This window comes from Osmia lignaria, chromosome 16 (genome assembly GCF_051020975.1).
Source record: "Osmia lignaria lignaria isolate PbOS001 chromosome 16, iyOsmLign1, whole genome shotgun sequence".
In the NCBI taxonomy this organism is placed as follows: Eukaryota; Metazoa; Arthropoda; class Insecta; order Hymenoptera; family Megachilidae; genus Osmia; species Osmia lignaria.
The window spans coordinates 3,273,247-3,295,885 of NC_135047.1; the positions used below are offsets into that span (position 1 = coordinate 3,273,247).

Here is a 22,639-nt window from a genome sequence, read left to right on the forward strand (position 1 = left end):
ACCGTTTATTAAACATATTTATATTGGTTCAAGTAAAAATTATTTAAGTATTCTAGACATATAAATCTGAGTAATTATTAAATAAATCGTATGTATTCTTTGCTGAAAATAATTAAAAATGATAGAACCATATTGGTATAGTGAATCTCCAACAATATAAGTTGGTTAGAAGCACATGTATAACCTTATGCATACATGTGAATTTCAAAATACAAACGTTTTAGCCAGCGATTGTCAACAGGATAGCGTGAACGTTTTATTTTTAATATTCACTCTCTTTGAGTATTTTCAAAATGTCAGACGGTGAAGATGATTTTATGTGTGAGGAGGAGGAAGATTATGGTCTTGTGAGTATTTGTCTGTTTGTGGTAGGAAATATTGCTGTGTTAAGAATCTTTCCATTTAAGGAATAGGTTAGGATTTTTATTTTTGACATATATGAAGCTTAAAAATAATTCTTTTATACGTTTTGAAATGTTTAGATAATAAAAAAATAGCGTAACTGAGATTTCTTTTGATTTTGAGAAGGTTATTGAAGTTGTAGAGTATCTTAACCTTGTTTAGGTTATATGGATGTTCTTTTAGTTTTTCTTTCCTTTAGTACTATGATCAATTATTTTTTACCAGAAACAATGTTGGAGTGATGTTACTTTAACCATAATTTTAGGAATATTCAGAGGACTCAAATTCTGAGCCTGACGTTGATCTAGAAAATCAATATTATAATAGCAAAGCATTAAAAGAAGATGATCCAAAAGCAGCTTTACAGAGTTTTCAGAAAGTTTTGGATTTAGAGGGAGGTGAAAAGGGTGAATGGGGCTTCAAAGCTTTGAAGCAGATGATAAAGATTAATTTTAAATTGGTATGTTCTTACGTTATTATTATGTGGATGTTATATATTTATATTACCATATCTTTGTAGGCAAATTATAAGGAAATGATGGTCAGGTATAAGCAATTATTAACTTATATTAAAAGTGCTGTTACCAGAAACCATTCGGAAAAGTCTATAAACTCCATATTAGATTACATTAGTACATCAAAGAATGTGAGTAATTACGGCTGCTAATTAAATTACCCTAGGAAATAAAGGTTTCTTCCTTACTGAATATTTTGCAGATGGAATTGTTACAAGATTTTTATGAAACTACTTTAGATGCATTGAAAGATGCTAAAAATGATAGGTTATGGTTTAAAACTAACACAAAGTTGGGAAAGTTGTACTTTGATCGATCAGACTTTAATAAATTAGCAAAAATATTAAAACAACTTCACCAAAGTTGCCAGGTAGATTCTGTACACTATTTATATATTAAGTTAAAGCAGTTGGTTTTATTCATTCTAAATGTACATAATGTTTATTCAGACTGATGATGGGGAGGATGATTTGAAAAAAGGAACACAACTTTTAGAGATATATGCATTAGAAATACAAATGTACACTGCCCAAAAGAACAATAAGAAATTGAAAACTCTGTATGAACAGAGCTTACACATTAAAAGTGCTATACCACATCCACTAATAATGGGAGTGATTAGAGGTACAGTAGAATAGATTAAGTTATTAGAATTAGAAATTAGAGGTATCTTGATATCTTAAAGTAAAATAGTATTATCTGTGTATAAATAAAAGAATGTGGAGGAAAGATGCACTTAAGAGAGGGTGAATTTGAAAAAGCACACACTGATTTCTTTGAGGCTTTTAAAAATTATGATGAGTCTGGATCACCAAGGAGAACCACATGTTTGAAATATTTAGTTTTAGCAAATATGTAAGTAAAAACTAGATAAGCATAGTAACGTGTAATATAATAGCAACATAAAATACGTTATAATTTAAAAAAAAAAAAAAAAAAAAAAAAACAGGTTGATGAAATCTGGTATCAATCCATTTGATTCTCAAGAAGCAAAACCATATAAAAATGACCCGGAAATTTTAGCAATGACCAATCTAGTGGTCAGTTATCAGAATAATGATATTAATCAATTTGAATTAATTTTAAAACAAAATAGGAATAATATAATGGATGATCCTTTTATAAGAGAGCATATCGAAGATTTATTACGCAATATACGTACTCAGGTATGTGCGGTACGCGTAAAATGTTTACAAATTTTCTAAAAGTTTAATACAACGTTCGTATAATTATAGGTCTTGATTAAACTAATAAAACCCTACACTAGAATTTATATTCCATTCATAAGCAAAGAATTAAATATCGATGTATCGGAGGTCGAAAGTCTATTAGTGTCTTGCATCTTGGATAATACGATTCGTGGTCGCATAGATCAGGTAATATAAAGAATTTCGTATCATTATTTAAAGATATTGTACTTTCTCAGGCTTATATACTAGATTACATATCATTAACAGGTGAACCAAGTTCTAGAATTGGATAAAAAATCGGTATGTGCAGCGCGTTACTATGCTCTCGACAAATGGACAAGTCAATTGCATTCATTGCATTTAGCAATAGTTAATAAAATGTCGTAAGGAGTATGGTATGCGTGACTGCAAAATAAAAACAATTTCTAAACATCATATTGTATAGTATATCATAAATGCCTGTCTTCTACTATCTGAAAAAAAAAAATAAAATAAAATCTGTTGTGATATAATAATAAAGTTAGAATTTTAATACGATACGTATATTATACCATTTCATTCCTCTTTAACAAGTTAATTCTAACTTTATAAGGAAATCATTTCTGTGCATTAGTCGAATTCACGGACCGGCAACTCTAAATACATTTAATTGTTAAATTGTATTCGCTTAGTGGAACAATCGACAATTATATCAGTCAAAGGTGTCGATCAGTTCTTGGAACGTTGAACTTCGTTACGTCCAATTAACGAAGTTCTATTCATCTCTCCTAATTTCCATGCAAGTTCGATACATAGAGCAATTGAACACCCTGCAGAAGGATGTGCTTCAACAGAAGGATGACGAAACGTGCCGTCTCAGTGGAATGGCACGGCTGGTTTTAGCTCCGTTTCAAGCATTGTTATTCAGTCTACGTTCGCGCCTATGTAAATGTTGGTTAACCCCAGGCAGGATGGGCGGTAGGGTCCCTAGGCTCGCCCTACATCCTCCCCGTTACGGGATAGTATAATCCTCTCGTTCTCGAACATGTTCATCCTCATCCTCGCCACGTTTAAGGTGGCAGCTTGCAAAGCTACGGGAACTCACTTTGCTAGAAAATCAATTTCCAAAGTAAAATCACTGGCAAATTCGATAAATCCCCCCTTCCTATTTTTCATTTAATATCCATCCATCCTGAATCGTATCTTTTGTTCAAAATTTGAATGATACATTTGGAGTTCCACGACGGTCTTGTACGATAAAAAATAATCGTAATTGGGAATAATTAACACGATCAGTTATTGAATGATGCAGCATCGATTTTAACAGTACACCCTGTTATTATTTAATTAAAGATCTCGCCCTCCGGGAATGCAGCGGTATTTTAAACGAAATGAAATTTTGAAACCTTTCCGGTACAAAGGAGATATCAATTTTGATATCGTAAAATACAGATATTTTTCTATCATTTTTATTCGTCAACGGAGTGATACTATTAGGACCCCTGTGGCTCGGGGGGATTAGAATACGGCCACGGTATCCCCTGCCTGTCGTATGAGGCGACTAAAAGGGGACACACACACACACACACAGACTCAAGCAAAAAATTGTAAAAGTATGGCAAATGTATGAAACAATGTAAAATGCAAAAGAGAATGAGATTTGAAAAAAGTTGCGCTAAGCGCGTGTGGCCGAAAATGTTCGTTGGGCAAAAGGGGACAGTAAAAGTTCCCAAAGTATGCATATTTGGGATATAGAGGAAATGGGATGTAAAAATGCATCCCTTTTTTCCGAACCGGAGAAAATGAAAGTAAAGTAATACTATTAGGTAGCGAAAGTATATCAGGATGTAAGGAAAACGATAACGAGATTTTCTGGTAGCGGATAGCTTATCAAATTTTCGAACATAGCCAGTTGAAAATCGCGAAATCGTTGATAGAAGTACTGTACCCTAGCTTTCTGTGTATTTTGGCATTAAGCTTCCACGAGTCGTGGTTTCAACTGCAGTCGGCGTGATTAGCGGGCACGCGAGTACACGCGTGAAACGACGTCGACGATAACGACTATGACGACGGTGCAACCCCAACGTTAATTGGCACTTGCAATCAAAGCAGAGCTCGAAATACCCGCTGGTATTCACGCAGCTCCTCTGCAGACTTTGAAATGAAATTTTCCTCAAAATTTCCCCTCGCACGAACAGATAGAAGTATACGAGACGGTACGGTGGATTGAAATTGACCATCGTGTATCCTGCCATAAATTTAGTCATTTTACAAGATGTTCACTTTTGAAAAATTAGAATATAAAGCTACGTTTATATTTTCCAACAAAAAAAATTCAACCTTTAGGTGTCTCGAGTGGATGTATCCTTTTAAGTAAATGGGAAATCATAGATCCGTTTAAGTCGCGATGAAACCCGCTATCTTCTCTGTACCCTCTTTTTCTTCCTCTTTAATTCGAGCATCACGTCCGTTGCAGGTTCATGTTGCAACGTACACGAGGGACATAGTTCTCGTGCAGTTGCAAGTAGATTTTAGCCTTTGAGGAGAGTTAATTTAAGTGAAAACTCCATTTTCAGTGTCTCCTCCGTTAGAGGATGCCCCACGGGGTCTACGTTGCATGTTGCAAAAAGAGAAAAAAAAGAGAAGAGAATTCTTCTACTTTTTTATACCTCTTTGCCATCCGTATAACTACCTGTCGACAAGATAGTTGCCAGAATCTTTTGATATTCCTTTCGTACGGATTTCAAGGATCTTGAAGCAGCTTTTGTGGTCGGATCGATCGTCGAACCGGCAGGATTAATTACGTTAATGAATCGTACGAAGGAACCCGGAAGAGGGATGAGAACTATTATCGAGTAGGTTCGTCGTTGGTCGAATGGGAAACGATTCTTCTGTTTCAACGTCTGTTAAGGAGGAGATAGAAACCTTCATCGAGACTTCATTTGTCTCGTGAAGTAGTTCAAGTTTTAATTGAAAGCCAAACACAAGGGGTGTGAACCGAGGGGAAGAAGGTCCGAGCTATCGTTTACTCTGTTCCTAGGTGGTTATTTTTCAGCCGGTGGTTAAGACCACGCATTAAGGGACGATTCGAGTTAATTTTCACCTCCTCACTTTTTCCCTACCCTTTCGTGACTCGAATGTCACGTTGCGGCGAACAACTTAATGATAGGACATTTTCTCTACAAAGTAATCATCCCTTACAAAGCGATCGTTAAGCAACGATCGCATCACAGTTTGTAAAACAGTTAATTACACGGTGTGTCCAGTATTCGAAGAAAAATTCTTCCTCATCATTTATCCTATCACGAAGATTCTTCCACCCCAGAAGATAAACGAAAGACAAGACACAGGGTAGTTGGCGTTGGATGAACGGGCTAGGAGCTTGTCCCGCGAGTAATTTTTTTTCCACCGGTCCCCCAAGAAACAAACCACGGCAAAGAACGATCGCGAACGAGAATCCGCATGGGGCCATATATCATAGGAACAAGGAATACAACGGTGTTTTTCAGCCAGGCGTCACGACGCTACGCGTCGGCCAAGCGTATAATCTCTCAAGTATTGTTCGCGCCTCGCGTCGATTTATCCGGTTTCGCTAAGGGTGACCCACCAGAACTCGGTATCTGGGAATGGAAAGAGACGAGGAACGAGGAAACACATCTGCCAGTTTTTAGCGGGCTCGCCATATATCATAAGTGTTCAGGGTGAGAGAGGGCTACCGGTTCGACCATCTATCTTCTACAACTTAACTCCCTTTGTACACACCTATCGCGGATACTTTTCTATCCGTTTTTAAGTGTCTCAACTCGTTCGATAAGTTTCTTTCTAATTATTTGTCTCCCTGATTATGAAGTTTCTCATCCGTGATTAGAATTAAACTCGTGAAAAAATCAGGAACCGAGGAGTTTCGGTAACGCGATAGAGAAAGGGTGTCTCGAGAACAGTATTTCACGGTTTCAACGACAAAGTCGTTTTCCTGGAGGCGCGTAACTTCTCCCGGCTGGCTTTCAGCTAACACTGGCTCGAATTGGACAAGACGAATTGGAAAATTGAATTGATCACCTGGAAAACTTTCTTCGGGAGATCGGGCTCAACCGTGGATAGTCCTTTTAAGAGGATAGTTTCCGTAGTTCCTCTTACCTAGACCTGTTTACGAGTTACCTTGAGTAAAAAGGGTGAAGAATGATAGCTTTCAAATGTTTAGACTCCGTTGTAGAACTAATTCGAAGAATAATTTTATTTCGAATATTAAATTTCTCAGATGGGAACGAAATCTTGATTTACATAGCCTTTTAGGAGAAGTTAGAAATTAATAGACTAATATTTAGTGAAAACAGAAGATAGAGAGAATAGGGAATTGGAATGCATTCGTTTGCTGGATAGACGACCTTTTCCAGGATAGTTTTGACGAGGTTCGTGGACTGGTTCGATCGGGATAGAAGAAGTTTGTTTGCCAACAGGGGACGAGGTGGCACGGAGTTAAACGTATTCCGTATTCGGGATTCCATGAAAATGTACGAGCATCCGGATCAGAAATTTTAATCTGAGCAGAAGGGGTCAGAGGAAAGGTGGGCAGATCGAACGAGCGTGGAATTAATCGGGCCGTGAACGTGTGTAAGCTGGATAAAAGGGCTTCGGCATATTGGTAAATTGAGAAGTTCTCCCTTCGGATCTATGGCGTATCCGCAACATTTACATTTTATGATATTTGTCGAGACCTTCGACCCTTGTTGCCGGCCGTGGTAGACGTTTCTTAAGCCAAACCATCCCTTCGTTCTCACACAAATATTCAGCCTGGAGACGTTTCTCCTTTTCTACCTCCTCGTTTTTTTTCTTTTACCCATCCCCGTTTTGTGTATTATTCGTATGATATATGCGACAGAAAGAAATGGAAAGAGAAAACAAACGCTCATTACTGGGATAAAGGGAGGAACTTTGGTATAGCTTCAAAATCCGCTTTGGAGACGTTTCGCTTCATTTTTCTCGCTTCTTCGGTCAACACCTGCTTAAGACAAATTTTATTTATCGCCTCTACTTGGTAAAGTATTTGTAACGTGTTCTTTTTTGTAGAAATAATCAGAAGTAATGTTTATTCATCATTTTTCTATACGACGATGCGAAATATTTCTTTCCTCTTCAGTTTTTAATTATACATCGTGGTATTAATGAACATACTCTTTTCAGTGATTGAAATTCATAAGCAAAAATAATTTCTACCTATTTCTATCGTGTTTTGATAATTAACGATGAAGAAAAGAGAGGAAATAACGTATCGTTTGCATCGGCGCAATCCTTTTTGTTACTCTTAATTCGCACGACAATTAACAGCGTTACCGATTGAAAAAAGGATGGAGAAAACAAATCTTCTCGGGTGTTTGTATCTCGTTCCTCCTTTTTTTCCCGTTGATTTCAGTAACGGTATTTCAACAACGAGCTCGCGTCCCCATTAATTCCAAAATAATTACGCGCACGCGTTTGCGTACGATACCGTGGCGGTCGTTATTGTTCAACTGATATCTGGATCGCATAAATACCGGTATCCGTTGCATTCATTCGACCCGTTATCGTTGTAACGGCGAACATTTATTACACAGCTGACCGAAAGGGCCGACCGACCCGTTCACGTTGTTAATTCCATAATTGAACGGCAACGATACAGCCGCGATACAACAACTGCTTCCCCGTGAAAAATCGCGTTACAAGACCCTTTTTAAGATCATTTTACGCGGTGGAAAATCGAGGGGAAGGGTAACGAGATTTTCACCCAACAATATCCAATTATGTCCTACGATAAAATGCGAATAAACGCTTTAGTTAGCCCTATATTTCACGAGATCTATGATTCTTGTTATTTCTTAACACGTTCAATGAAAAGTCACCCATATTTGGGTGACGCTTCAATTGCCAAAGAAAGCCATTATTTATATTATTAGAAATTTCGTTGCTTTTCTGATTAGAAATATTTTTATTAGGTATTTGAAATAAATAATGGAACTAACAAAATTAAAAAAAAATATAAATATTATCTGTTAACGTCAACTTGCATGAAAGAAAATTTTACCTCATATTTTCATCCTTCTAACTCCCCGTGCAAATTTCATCTAACGTTATTGACACTGTAATCATTTCCTTTCTCGTGGAGCAACGTTTATCAGTATCGCTGACAAACGCGGCCGTCTCTAACGAGAACTAATGGTCGAAGTTTTATCGAGGCAAGGGATCGCGAGAGTGTAACAAAATTTCGCAAATTTTCAGTTACAAAGCGATATTACCTTGCACGCGTACAGACACGTGGTAACGCGATATCGCGTCGCGAAAGCTGCAGGGTAAAGATTAAAGCTTTCCCCGTTGAATGCGAAATTTTCAATAGACTCGGAAGTTTAACAAGGGGAGCCACGGAGGAGAAACGTAATTATCTCTTCGTTTTAACAAGCCACGAATTATTTCCTGTCGTCGGGAATCGTTATTTCTTGCGGCTAACAATTTTCTTTCTTTAATCACCATCGAAATTGCTCGCATTCATCAATCTAATAAACAATCATCTCTTTTCGTGGCAGACTCGTACGAGTGTTACGTATTAATTAGCTTAAGCTATTTAACGATATTCGAGATTATCGTTTGTAGAACATTAGCATTTGTGGAAATGTGAAAATCAAATGGTAATGCTCTGAAATGATTATTAGACTATTGCTAAAACTAATATGGTGTATGGATTACAAATTGGATATTCGCTAATGAATAATAGCGAGCTGCCGATTGGTTGATCCATTGTTTGTTTTAATAAAGAATCACTCATCCTGTATTAGAATCAGTTTAATAGGATTCTATGTAGAAATAAAATGTAAATTTCATCGTGACATTGATCAGTCGATTCGATTCTGATTATGGAATTAGGCACTCTACAGAGGGTGAAAGTGAAGCGTTAATGAGTAAACGAAGCATTTGTACACGCTTGTTCGCGCCTATGCTCTCGTGTGAAACGAATCGTTGAAAATCGCGTCGGATCGAAGGGGTTAATAAACCAATAAAACCCAATTATTCTATACAAATAAACGTTAATCTTATGCAAACAAACGTGAGAGTCAGTGTATCTCGTTTTCCAGCGAACGAACTAATGTCGAACGAACGAGTGTTCCATTTGCTGGTGGACACTAACTATCCGTTGGACTCATTTAAGATAAACTTAGCCAGGGATCAGCGGATACGTGATTTCCATAGGGTTTCCTCGCCACCGGCTTGAAATGTACACGAGGGGATTATTAGGAAATTATATGGGATCAATGGAACCCCTACGTGACGTTCAACACGCGCGACGAGTTCGAAAAGCGTTTTCGTTATTTCGCGCTGGATAATCAAAATCTTCCCTCGATCTGAACGACCCCACGATCTCTCGTCCGTGATAATTAACTCGATTATTGACGATCGACCCTTTCGAGAAGGTATCCCGGTGATATCTCTTTGGTTTATCCCCCTCGTCGCTGATTCACCTCTGACAGTGAGTTATGCTGGTTTTGCTTTTAAATACGATTTCAGAAAGATTCCATTACGTAACACGGTTCTTTACACCGGTAGGAATTAGGAGTATCATTATCTCTAACAGAGTGAAAAGAGAGCGGAGCTGAAATTTTCCTTTTAACGCGGAATGTTAATCAAGTGGCCCACTTTGATGAAACTTTGATACGATGTGGTAGAGGAGAAAAATATTCCTCACATATTTCCTTTATAGGTCGAGTTTCATATTAAGAGGGTGAAAGTAATCCTTGAAACTAGGGGCGGGGAAACTTGTTTGACGAAATATCTCGGAAACTATTCGTTGTCGAGGAAAACTTTAAATTAAGGGATTCCAGGTTTTCAAATGTTGAATTTTAGAAACTTTTAGAACACCGTCGTACAATTTAAGAATTAATGTATTTGATAAATATTCGTGTACAAGTTTCAATTTACGCGTAGCGGTTTAATACTTGTTCGAAATTAGGACGGAAACGTTCTCCATACTTCTCCGCAATTTCAATATTATCCTCTTCCTGTTTCTCTCGGAACATCGTTTTCACGACTTCCGGAAATTTACGTCGCCTCTATGTCCTCGAGCATCAATACGTATGCATTATCCTTCCCGACGAAAACAAGCACCTTAACGTACACTGCCGTCAGATTAGCTGGAGTCTCGTGCGCGGTAGGTGTTAATTAGGCTATGCAAAGATTCTCTCTCCCTTCGATGTTGATGCAACGACGTTCCTAGCGGGAGAATACCGACTGCTAATCAATTATGTTGATTAGCTACGAAGGAATCTGAAAAATTAAAAGAAAAAACAATCTGATAGTTTCTTTCAATTTTCAAAGATTCATCGTTGAAATTTTGTTTGCTTTCCGCTTAGAGACGAATTATAATCATTTATTCGACACGCGTTACAACTTTTGATAATTATGCTCCAGCAACGCTTATGTTAATTGCGTTTCTCGTAACACCAGCTATTGTGTCCCCTTTCGTTTGCGGTTTCGAATACGCGGCCATCTTACGTTGCTGGCACATAATTAGCCGCGTTAATTAGACTACGCTAACTGCCCTCCTCGCTAATGTTTCGTGCAGCCAGTGAATCTCTGTTCTCCGTTGCTTCGACCATCCTACGACTTAACCTTGATTCCAGGATGAATTTAATCTGCGGGAAAGTTAATTGGATCGCGGTTAAATTCGCGTTAGAAAGGTGCAGTTGCATTTTCTCGATGCACCAAAAATGCATAATTATGCGTCACTCGACGCTACTTAATTTTCTTCCAGTTTTGACACCCTGCATTTCAGTGATATAAACTAGCGTTTCTCAACCCTTTTTGGCCTGAGGTTGAGAATAGCTGCATTACAGGAATTTGTTTTCAGTGCCTTGATAATCATAAATTACGTAAATTTAAAATTAATTAAAAATATTTTTATTTCTTAATTTTTCAAATTAAAATTTTACTATTATTATTTTCGTTTTTTTTTAACGCGGACCGGCGGTTGAGGATAGCTGAATGTAAAATTAGTTAAAAATATTTTTATTTCGTAATTTTATAAATTAAAATTTTATTATTATTATTCTTCGTTTTTTTTTGAATAAGCAAATTTTTTAACGCGAACAGGTAAAAATTCTCCACGGATCGGCAGTTGAGGATAGCTGAATGTAAACATAACATATCATTCAAGGTATAATAATTAGGAATCAGTCATTTCGTTCGCGTGCTTCTATAGACGACCAGGTAAACACAAAGATACCGGGTAGAGAGAGGGTGAGAATTGTGGAGAGGGCAACATGTATGCCAGACATGTACGACCCGCACGACTTATATCCCTTATACGTGCACATACCGTCTACAGTGTAGATTCTACACAGGAACTACTGTTCATCTGGTTATATTCGATTGTGCAGAGAACGTAGCAGGTAACAAATACGAGTTTATCCTGTGTTTGGCAAATTTCAATGAACCTTTCTTTACGAACGGAAGAGAACGATTAAATATTTGTTCGAAATCATTTTATTACAATAACGAGAATATAATTTGTAATACAACTGTGTAAAGATTTATGGAACAGAAATTGTTGTAAATCTCTTGATTCAGCATACAGAGTTTTGAGAAATCCTCATTTTATCTGTACATGTTGATCTCCATGTAAAATCAGGAAAATCCTCTTCTTTGATCCGAAGAATACTTCCTCTTTCGTATTGAAATTATTCCCAATGGAAATTGAATTATCCTGGTTTCTTTGGTTACACAAATAATACAACGTAACACGAGAATGATATATTTTCGAACGAGTTTACAGGAGGAAATAGTAGCCGGTTCCCTGCGTTTCAATGCGGTTAAAGTGAATTCAATCTGCCAGCTGCAGACAAATTAGCAGATCGTTGAACGTGTGTGGGTATCTAAAACGCGAGTAGTATGAAATTACAACGTTCCCGTTCGTTACGTAACACTTATCAATGAGACACGGTAATGCCGGCAAGTAGCGTCGGAATAATTATTGCTTCACGATCAAGACGATTAAAATTAGCATCGAGACATTACTAGATCGATTAAGGGAAGCGTAACGAGACATCGAGTGCCATTGAACGAACTCTAGAATCGATGAAATACGGGGAATTACGAGAAACAGAGACGTCTACGAGCTGTGCATCGATCGTTGGAATTTACGTGCATTATGGACCTTCCTCTTCAACCGATACCGATTTTCTCGATATAACAAATAAAATGGTAGACTCTGCTACAAAATATTTTTAATAAATTCTACGATGTTCCATAGATTAAGATAGTTGGCTCTCATTTCGTTGTATCGTAGCAGCATACCAACTCTTTCACTTGAAAAAACTACAAAGACTATAGGGTATGGGGTTGCAGTTCAATATCGTCCCCTCGTATTCGGTTCCTTGTCTGTGCCGCGATACGGTTCGCCAAAAAATGCACTGTCAGTTATAAATTTATAACTTTACGTTCTTGGAAAGTGTTACGTCTGCGATCCACGCTGGCAGATACTCTCGCCCGTAACAGATATAAGTCGTGCGGGTCGCACATGTCTGGCATACACGTTGCCGTCCTATCCCTCTCTTCTATCGCCCCTTTCTCCCTCGTTTTCCGAGTCCCTTTTCCGACCGTAGTACCAAGGGAAACTCTACTTAATATTGCAGTGTATTACTCGTCGCTCTGGCTGAAATCGTACACCGGGTGTCGGGTTTTCCATGTTAATCTACATCATCCCGATGAGAACAGGGTGATCGTTGATTAGAGGACAGGGCGTCCAACCGGTGTTAAATTTAAGGGATTCGCGTTCGCGACTATGCGGCTGTATCGAAAAGGAATTAAAAAAGAAAGAGATACAATATACATCTTAGAGATAAATGGGGTCGATCGTGCAATAGATTAATTTTCTACGTTGGTTCTATACGTGCTTTAGTTAAGAAGGGAAACACGTATAAGTTTCTTTGACCCTTTTGTCAAATTTTATATTAGAAGTAATAATACTTAACCAGGTTTGTACTTGGGAGAGGAAAATTCTGAAAAATTTCATTATTTTTTTTAATATTTTCTACGAAACGTGGTGTTACGCGGGTGGTTGTAAGCCCCGAAAATAAGGCACGGTTCGAACCCAATATCCAGTCTCCCTTTCGCCGTTTTCCAGCGGGAACATTCCACGTGAAAGTGGCTCCGATTAGGCTACTCCATTTTCTGGGTATGGCCCTCGTCAAGAGTAACGACTAAATCCTCCGGAGACTTTCATCGATCGGTCGAATAGTTGCGGAAACGGACATACTCGATCCGTTGGTATTTGCTCGGATAAAAATGATTACGAACGACTACTCATGTTATATCGCGGGCTAAACGTTCACGGTACACAATATTGCTACGTGCACAACGGGGGCTATCGATGAAATATCGTCCACCGTGCAATATCTGGTCGCGTGAGACGCCCTTCGATTATCGGTAACCGAATTTCATCGCGATTCAGCGAATTTCCTCCTTGCAATTCGACATCTTCCTTGTTGATTCTGCTACATTGTCAAATCCATCTTATATACCGCAGAATATGCGGATCTTTTAATTACCTTAAGATTATTTAGCTAAAAGCTCTAATAAACGTTGTTATTTCAATAAAATTAAAAAGTGTCAGATTCCAATTTCGAAAACCTCTGTATTTTTAACAATTGAGAAAAATACAGGGTATCCACGGTGTACTTTTTCCCTTTACAATAACCGACACTATCGTTCTCCAAAATATTGATCTAACCTCCATAAAAAAACAAGAGAAATATTTGCTACGTTTACCTTGCGAAACAGCTGTCCGCGAAATTTAGCGGATATAACAAAGCAGCTAAAACAGGATGTCTCGCATCGAATAGAGTCTCGTATTTTGAATATTCCTCGATGGGATACGCGATAGGTGGTTCGCAGATGGTTGCAGGAAGCATGGACTTACGTCATATCCGCAAAAGGGAACCGTAAGATCTTGCCAAATACGAGTTCTCTTTCCCTCTCTACCTTTCGATCGTTGAAACGGAGAAATGTCCAATATCGCGTTCCAAGGAACTCCCTATCTACCGCTGCTGGGAGAAAATATGTCAATCCAGATACACGTTGCATCCGAGAGCTTTGATAATGATCGTGCGCGATACGACGGAAATTTGAATTTTAAACGCGTGTCCACGTTTCAGCCGATATCGTTGGAAACTTTTCCTATCCACAAATTTTTAAACTTTCCTTCGGTAAACATCCTCGAAAACTATATCTAGAAAAATTTTCAATTATCACCCCTTCCAATAGTTACTCATTAACGGTAATACCGCGGTACAGGTACATATTCATCGCTGCACGAAAGAGATATCGTTTCAGGTGAGATTGAAATTGCAAATCAATGAAGCGATCGGTATTTGCTGGGATCATATTACACGCATGTTGTTACTTATACTACCCCTGTATCATCTAACTCGGGGAGTCTGTAAAAGCAACGGGTTATGGAGTAATAACTCGACGTTGTGTGTCGTGTCACGACACCCAGGCCAAGGCAAACACGTGGTTCACGGGATGCCTGCACTTCCGTAAACTACCAACCATCCTCTCCTCTAGCTCTGTCTTTCTCATCGTTGCATCGTCTAAATTGTGTCTGCAACGTTTAATGCTCGACGACGGATGCATTTGAAACGTGTTTGCTGGACCTCCGAGGATCGTTTGTTATCTACGAAACGATGTCCCCGAGTAATTTCTGAATTGTAGTCTCTAATGACGGACGCGTACTGAGTGTTCCACAAGAAGAGGTTTTTACAATAATTTAGAGGATGAAACGGAAACACGAATCTCGCGTTTGATTAAAATCACCCCTTTAAATTTTATCCCTCTATACGGTATCGTGGAAAAAGTTATCGACGACGAGTTTTCAACGGAGTATCTCATCCGTCCATGCTGAAAAATTGTATTTCTAACAAAGCAAACGGATATTCTCCGAAGGATCGTCGGTACGTTCTTCGTACATAATATCAGGCTGCTTTTGTTCCAGCGTGCCCGGTTTTTCGATGAGAATCGAATCCGTAGGAGAGAAAGAGAGAATCGGGTCGTATATAAGCGACACAATAAAAAGGGGGCGACGATGATGTTCGTTCACGAATCGAAATATCTTCGACCGTCATATCCTCCGCGTATATTTCGGTTTCTCCTTTCGCTCTCTCCGCACGAGCACCCTCGTTAAGCGCCTACGTGTTCGCGATTCTCAATCGACCGATCCTGGCATACCGATGGTTACTTCTGATCGCTTGATCGACCGTCTTCCTTCGGGCGATGCCTTTAATCTCTTTGCTACACCATCCGATCCGGAATTAACGGTTACCTCTCGCTAACCGAAGATTTGTACCGGATTTGCCGCAGAAATTGAAAATAACTTGTGACGTTTTATCTATGAAAGACTAGACGAAGATACGAAATATTCGTGGTATGAATTAATACGAACGAATAGTTCGCTTCGGTGCCATTTACAAATACCGACACTTTACGGGGCAAACGAACCGCAACTCAGACACGTATACATATTAGTTGTACGAAAGTACCACGAGCTGCGGTCGTAGCAACGTGTTTAGTGGTAGGAAATTCAAACCGTTGCATTTGACACTCTAGTTCCAAATTCGAGATTTTCCATGGCTCGCACAGAGGAAGCTGGTCGTTACTTCTTCTGTCCTGTAACGATGAATTTGTTCCATTCCGCGGTTTCGATTCATAGTGAATTATTGTTCCGTCCTGTTCTGTCATCTGCGGACAGAAGGGCGCAGAATTTTTAATTCATCCGCATTATAAAAAGCAAATAGTACGCGAGCACACGGTTGAGAGAAATACAGACTGGTAAACGGGACGCACGCAACCCTTCTCTCTCTTCGTTGATTTCAATAAACCGTTCCGCATTTTATCTTTCTATTTCAATATGCTTGTAATTTCATGCTCTTTCGAATACGCTTGCGATTAAATTCAATTCAATTACCCGCGCACACAGGATGCAATTATAAAAAGAGATCGTTCCTCGATGTGTTCCAAGAGAAAAAGCTTATTCGTTTCCGTTGGCGCACGTCCAAACGCATTTTCTTTCTCGTGGAATCGCTTTATTGAAAAGAAATTCGTTCCGTCAAATGTAAAGGGATCTGAAAACGCTTTGGGTATCCGTAGAAAATGAGAAAAGAAAAGTGAAGGAACAAAATGAAAACATACTTATCTCTTTGGTAGAGAAAAGTCAGGGCTGAATATTAATTTGCTTTCGAACGAGCGAAAATTAACAACCAGGCGTGCGTTTTATCGCCAATTATCGGGCATTATCGATTCGAATCCCGAGGATAATCGGCACTAATTCTCGCCAGAATCGAGTCTAGCTTTACGACAATCCACCCAGTGAATATTTTACGAAATTGATAATCATCCGTCTATAATGATTCCGTCGATTATCACAGCTAGAGATACCGACTTATCGAACCTATATCGGTATAGAAGGTAAAGGGTTTCTCATTAATCGGATAGAGGTATTGAAATTCCAATTTTGATACCGGAACGTGTGACTTTACCGCTGGCTACGTGACACGTGTGCTTACCGACACATCCGATCCGTATGCTAACTAAGTAATACACAACGATACAAGGGAACCGTAATATAAACCGGGCTTAATGTTTCGCGGTTGTCGCGAAGTTTCCACCCTGGTTAAGTTATTCGCATTCTGCAAAACCCTCGGGATCTAAGGGCTGCTACTCGCGAGGATTACCAGAACATGAAGAACTTACTATTTCACACGGTGGGATAAAAAAGAGGAAGTAATTTAAATTATCGCGACGCGTAAAATGGGATGAAAACGGAAGCGAATGTTCCGAGAATGTAAGAATAGGTTCCTGTTTGTATCGCGCGGATAGCACGATTTCGTGCATGTCGCAATTAAATTTCCATCGATACGATTCTCCACGGGGATGTGGGATATCAAAAGGCTCGCCTCCTACAACGATACGAGTTTATGCAGCAGAGCGTTTAGTGGCGTGGGTTCTTTCATCGGTAGATTAGTTAATTTCGGGCCAGCTATACCCAGTCCCTGGATCCCCGATGTAATTAGCTGCACAATAGGAAACAGCTGGCTCCCTATCGCATGGCCGATGTAACGTCTAAACCAATCTCCGCCAACGGACAATTATTACACCTGTATTTCATACGTCCACCGCTTTATTCGCGAGATTCTAAAGAATAAAAGTCTTCTAGGTTTTATCAATTTTATCGAGCTCGTTCGATCATTAACGCGTCGGCGATGTTATTCAAACGTCCGCGCGTTTCAATCTCCAATATCTAACGATAAAATTTTAATAATAAATATTGTTTAAGGTGAATTGAAATTATCGAAGGTTTAATCCTCGGAGAGAGTCGTTGATCCCCAGAAAAGTTTCAAGCGCATTGAAAGCCGTCTATCAGAAACGTTTCCTGTTCCTTGAAAGCCTATTCGAGTTTATCGCAGCCCGTTGAACAGATAATCGCTAATTGATTCACGTGAAGCTCGCGCGATTCTCACCAATACGTCGACGACGGTGCACATGAAATTAAGCGTGCCACTCGCGTTGCGATACGATACTAATTAATCGACTGGCTCACGGTTATCCGCGTTGCACTTCTGCGGGCCTCACATTCTCCATGATTCCGCCTACTTTAACGAGAACGATCGATTCATCGAATTTCATTTCACCTACCAAGTTAGTCGTGATTAACCCTTTCGCTGCCACGGTGGTCCCATGGGACCGGCGCTTGTCTTTCCATTTGGTCTTTTCACCGGTGACCATCGCTAAGAAAAGTGTGCTATTGACAAGATTGTACCATTATTTTAATATATTTCGCAGTTCTTTGCCATTATAAAATTTTTAATATGAAATTCGTGGCCCAATGGTGCAAATTCAAAAATTCCCATGGCAGCGAAAGGGTTAATAGATCAACCAAAGTTTCAGCAAACGTGCTAATATTCGTTAAATAAATTTTTAACTTAACCGACGTCACTAATCGCTCCAAACAGCATAGATTCTAACGGGTCTGATTAAAGGGTCCATTCAAACACGATCATTCAACGGAGCAACCCTTTCGTCCCGAAACTTCTGTTTCATTCCACGTGCTGGAAACTCGTTCCCTCCAATTAGCAGCAGTTAGTACACGCCTGTATCAGTTTCCACGACGTTACTTCACGGTCGAGCATTACTTAAGTGGACACCGGTAAGCATTGTACCCAGAGCAATTCAAACTACTCGCGTAGTAGTTAGTGGTCAGTTTATGGGGAGTTCATGAGCTTCGGGAGGAAGGTTAGAAACCTGGACGCGTCCCTTCGACACGTGTACACGTAGAGAAATTCGAGCTGTGTTCGATGTGTACAAGGACTCTGCACGACAATTTAGTCTGGTGTATCGAGTAACGCAATCGGTTAACAGGATGCCGCCTAATACGTATATACGGGCCATCAAAGAGAATTCCAAGCCTGTGACATATTTGATGGTGGCCACAGACTACTCGACTGTTGGCATAGTTAAAATGTCATTGCGTTCGATCCCGCCTCTTGTACGTTCGGCCCCTTTTGATCGTGTCCCTTTAGGGGAAGACCCTTACTCTAACTTTCATCGTTTTCTCTATCAATCTCTGCCTCGTATCGGATTCACAATGTATTCTCTGTAATTAGATATATCAGGTAGAGAAACTAGTCGATCGATTATTTTTCTCGAGCGGACAACAAAAGTGGGTGTCCCTTTGTTTCTCTTCTCTCGAAACTCTGTTGTATCGAAGTTGTGTTTTTTTTTTTCTCTCTAGTCGACGGAGAAAAGAATTTCCGGCTTGAGTGTGCTACTTTGGTGGATCTCGACGGGCGGCATCTTGTTCGAATGGAACATTCATGAGGGGTTCCGCCCGGGAATGCAACTTTTATGGGAGGCAAGACTCGGGCCCCGGGTCATTGCATTTATACTGACATTCTCTCTTTCAAACTCACGTATCCCGTAATCGCGTGTTCCGTTCGAAATAATTGATGACGAGGAAGGGTGGCGGTTTCGTGGGGGTTGAGTGTGACGTATCGTACGATCGAAGATTGAGCACACCGAAGAATTACGATCTTCCCTTGCAAAATCGAATTCCATCTGATTTATCTCGACCTGGATGGAATCGAAATTATTTCAAATATTAAGAACCCGCGTACGGAAAGGTTTCTCGTTAAACCAGTGGCACCGTTCGAAGGACAATAAAAGCGAACCAACCCGCCAAATTTTTACCGCATAACCTCTGCTATTGTACTCCCTCGTTCCTCGAACGTTTTTCTTTTTTTTTTTTCTTCTTTCCTACGTTAAATTATGCGTCCTCTCCGCTACGATTACCAGGGGAAAAAACACACACGTACACAGACACACGGCGTGGAGAGGAAAAAAGGTCTGGAGGAGACAGAGAGCGAGAGAGGTGAAAAAAAGGGTAGAGAAAAAAAGAGGAAAGGAAAGAAAGAAAGAAAGAAAGAAAGACTAAATTGCGCGCATTAATGTCGCCCCCGCGATTCTTCAGTCAAGAGTCCCTCTAATGAAATTCAAGAGCGTTTTGAAACGGGAAGCTTTATTAAACCAGGATTAAATAGCTGGAATTATTCAAAAGCTCAATTATCAGCTTATTGTCGGTCTAGCTGGCACTACTGGCTAAAAGCGTGAGAAGAGAGCAGATGGTGCGCAACCACCCTCTCTTACCCCACCTTTCGCCATCCCATCGTTAGCTGGCTAGAAATAAAGGATTTTTAGTAGCCGAACTACAAACTGGAGATATATCAGCCCTCGGGATACGCTTTACAGGACTCTGCTTTACCGAACGTTTCGCTTTAATCCGCTTCAGCTGGAACGGCCTTAGTTTCGCTAAACGTTTTTCCAAAGCACTGGGCCAAGACACGGTATCATCTTTCAAAAAAGATACCTAAATCTTTCCTTTAAATACAAAAATATCCATTTGTTATTTGAAGCGATATCGTGTGGCCCTTATATCAATTCATTTACTTTAATTACTAAAATTCTAATGAGGGGCTGGTTTTCCATTTCATTATTGTACAGTAACTTACATTTAAGTGACGTGTTTTTAATAAGATTCTCGAGTTCGCGACAGATCTGTGAAAGGGGGCCGTGAATGCGAGAGAGGAAGTAGTAAAAGTCGGTTTATGGTCAGACCGGAGACGCAATAATGACGCTTAACCACTAAACTCGTCGAGGTAAAGGAGCAATAAATGCTTGATTACAGTCAGATTTCAGTGATTTCGCCAATAATAACCTTCTGAAACCTCTTGTGTACATGCCGGCTAATGAGTAATTGGATTATAAACTCCTTTGGACGACAGGGAAACAACTATTCCTCAACGATAGATTCCAATCAGGTCCGTGTTTCTTGGTCGATGTTAAATCTACGTTATGTCTACCTAATTTATTTTCCACCCTTCGTACATTTTTCGTCCTCGATAAACCTTCGCCAACTAATGTGCCATAAATCCACGGTCATTAACTCGGTATCGTAAAACCAGTGACCAAATTACGTCGAATCATAATCCTTAGACTCTCGATTTCGAGCCATCATGAAAAATATATAATTTGCAAATTGCGAACGAGTTTCATCCACGATGATGTTCTTTTTTTCCACTGTCGCGGTGGTGAAAGCAAAAATCGAAGTTAGAAAACGATTTTTCACCGGATCGTGATGCGGTTTGTAAAATTGTTGTAAAATCGGAACGCGAGATGGTTTCATGGGTTTACTCGGCCGCAATGGTAGATTGCGAGCACTTCGATTATTACGGTTATCGCACACGTCACAATGCCTTCGCGGCTGCGGCTCGGACCATGCGACACGTGCATTATAAACACGGCTTGGCCGCGTTATGCGATCGTCGCAGGTGCGAAGTTAAATGCGCGTGGATCCGTTCGCTCTTGGTCCACGGAATTTGCACTTCATTATCGGCCTTCCGGTACCATTCGCGAATCAAATCTACGGGTTGCCTTGAAATCGACGATTCCAGCCAAACCGTGGATAACCCATTATTCGTTTTAATTAGAAATTGAATTTTCTATACTTTGAAATATTCTGCTTAGAAAGTCAACGATGTATTACAAATACAGATCAAGGATCACGAAATTTCGGCGTACGGTTTTAAATATAGGATCTTGAGTGTTCCACGTCAATAATCGTTCCAGTTGGCGAAGGACGTGTGGATAAATCATGAGACGAAATAGAAATAATCCAGAAAGGGGTATAAAAGGTATCGATGGCAGGATTGTGCTGGTGATCCGTTATTTTTGTTTCCACGGTTCTCAATTGCGAAACGACAGGTTCACAGTGCGATATACCGAATCTACACTTTCTGAATCTTATCTGGCGGATACGATAGACAGTTTCGTATTTCATGAATAAAACACGCAACTACACGTACGAGCTGACAAGCCACGGCAAGCTAGCTTGAACATCTCGGTGAATGCAAACCGAGGATACGTGCATGAAATAAGATAAAACTCTTGACAGTTGTCTGAGATTTCAAAAATTTTTACGCAAATCCTTGTTGAAACGATGAGAAAACTATTCGAGGAAATTCGAGCGTAATTGGTGAAATTAACGTAGAGTTATTTGAAAATTTATGATAGTAAACAAGGAAAATCTCAATAAACCAGAAACTGTATTAATAAATTCGAATGAATTTGGATCCGTAGGTTCCACGTATCCCCACGCGAGTATCGGTGCGTTACGCGGTTAATTTTACTAATTAATAAAGCCATTGTCACTCGGTCATTAAATTTAATTAGTTGTGGTTAGGTCGCGTTGTCCGGATCGGCAACAGGGCAAACGGAAAATTGTTTGATAAACGCACTCTTCTACCAAGGTAACGTTGCGCCGTGCGATCGCTTTTAATTAATTAATTTATGTCCCAGCTTGGTTGATACGTTTAAAACGCTCGTTTTACACCGTTCGTTCCGCACTGTAACGCCTGATTTCCTTTTAAGCCGTGATTTTAATCGGCTGATTTAGTCGAATCGATCCGTTACGTCGATACTTCTTTCCGTCATTCATTATAAAAAAATTATGGTGGAAAATTATCAATCAGGAATCGACCGAATAAAAAAAGATCTTGCAGAATGTGATTGACAAATGTGAAATTAATAATTAATCGTGGTTTCTAGTGACCTCAAATTAAGAAAAAAGAAATATAATTTTCAACAATGTTACTATTGTATCATAAAGTAATCCTATCTTTAATAACTATCATTATAAATTCCTTTCCTATGCATGTTTCACTATGGCACTCAACGTGTTAATTATCGATTGACCTATACTACTGCCTGGCAAGCTACGGACCCTATACTACTGTCAGGCTACATATGGACTCCATATTACTACTCAATTACTGTCTGACCACTCGTCGGCCCTATTCTATTGCCTGAACATTCACGGTCTTGTACTACTTGCCTGACAATCTACCGCCACATACTACTTGCTCGGTTACATACCACTACTATATCGACGTCTGATCATCTACCGTCCTAATCTACTGCCACGCCACA

The 22,639-nt window shown here is 39.5% G+C and overlaps 1 protein-coding gene across 3 annotated transcripts; it reads left to right on the forward strand.

Annotated features, from left to right (window-relative positions):
- The first annotated feature begins 206 nt into the window (after positions 1-206).
- Positions 207-19,403, forward strand: alien (COP9 signalosome complex subunit 2 alien). 3 transcript variants are annotated; one of them, XM_034316291.2, is made up of 9 exons: positions 207-347; positions 668-862; positions 923-1,048; positions 1,093-1,287; positions 1,367-1,541; positions 1,634-1,772; positions 1,867-2,083; positions 2,153-2,293; positions 2,375-19,403. In XM_034316291.2, exons 1-9 carry the CDS (start codon positions 294-296, stop codon positions 2,492-2,494), a joined length of 1,362 nt encoding a protein of 453 aa, XP_034172182.1. In that variant the 5' UTR covers positions 207-293; the 3' UTR covers positions 2,495-19,403. The 3 variants fall into 3 exon arrangements, with proteins under 3 accessions (XP_034172182.1, XP_034172184.1, XP_034172183.1); XM_034316293.2 differs by having other exon boundaries at positions 2,014-2,083; XM_034316292.2 differs by having other exon boundaries at positions 1,120-1,287.
- The last annotated feature ends 3,236 nt before the right edge of the window (positions 19,404-22,639 follow it).

Bases quoted from the DNA above. Each gene is read 5' to 3' on its own strand.
- alien (XM_034316291.2), top strand. From the start codon at position 294: ATGTCAGACGGTGAAGATGATTTTATGTGTGAGGAGGAGGAAGATTAT. The intron at 348-667 runs GTGAGTATTTGT...CCATAATTTTAG, and splicing joins AGGAGGAAGATTATGGTCTT to GAATATTCAGAGGACTCAAA. The intron at 1,288-1,366 runs GTAGATTCTGTA...ATGTTTATTCAG, and splicing joins AACTTCACCAAAGTTGCCAG to ACTGATGATGGGGAGGATGA.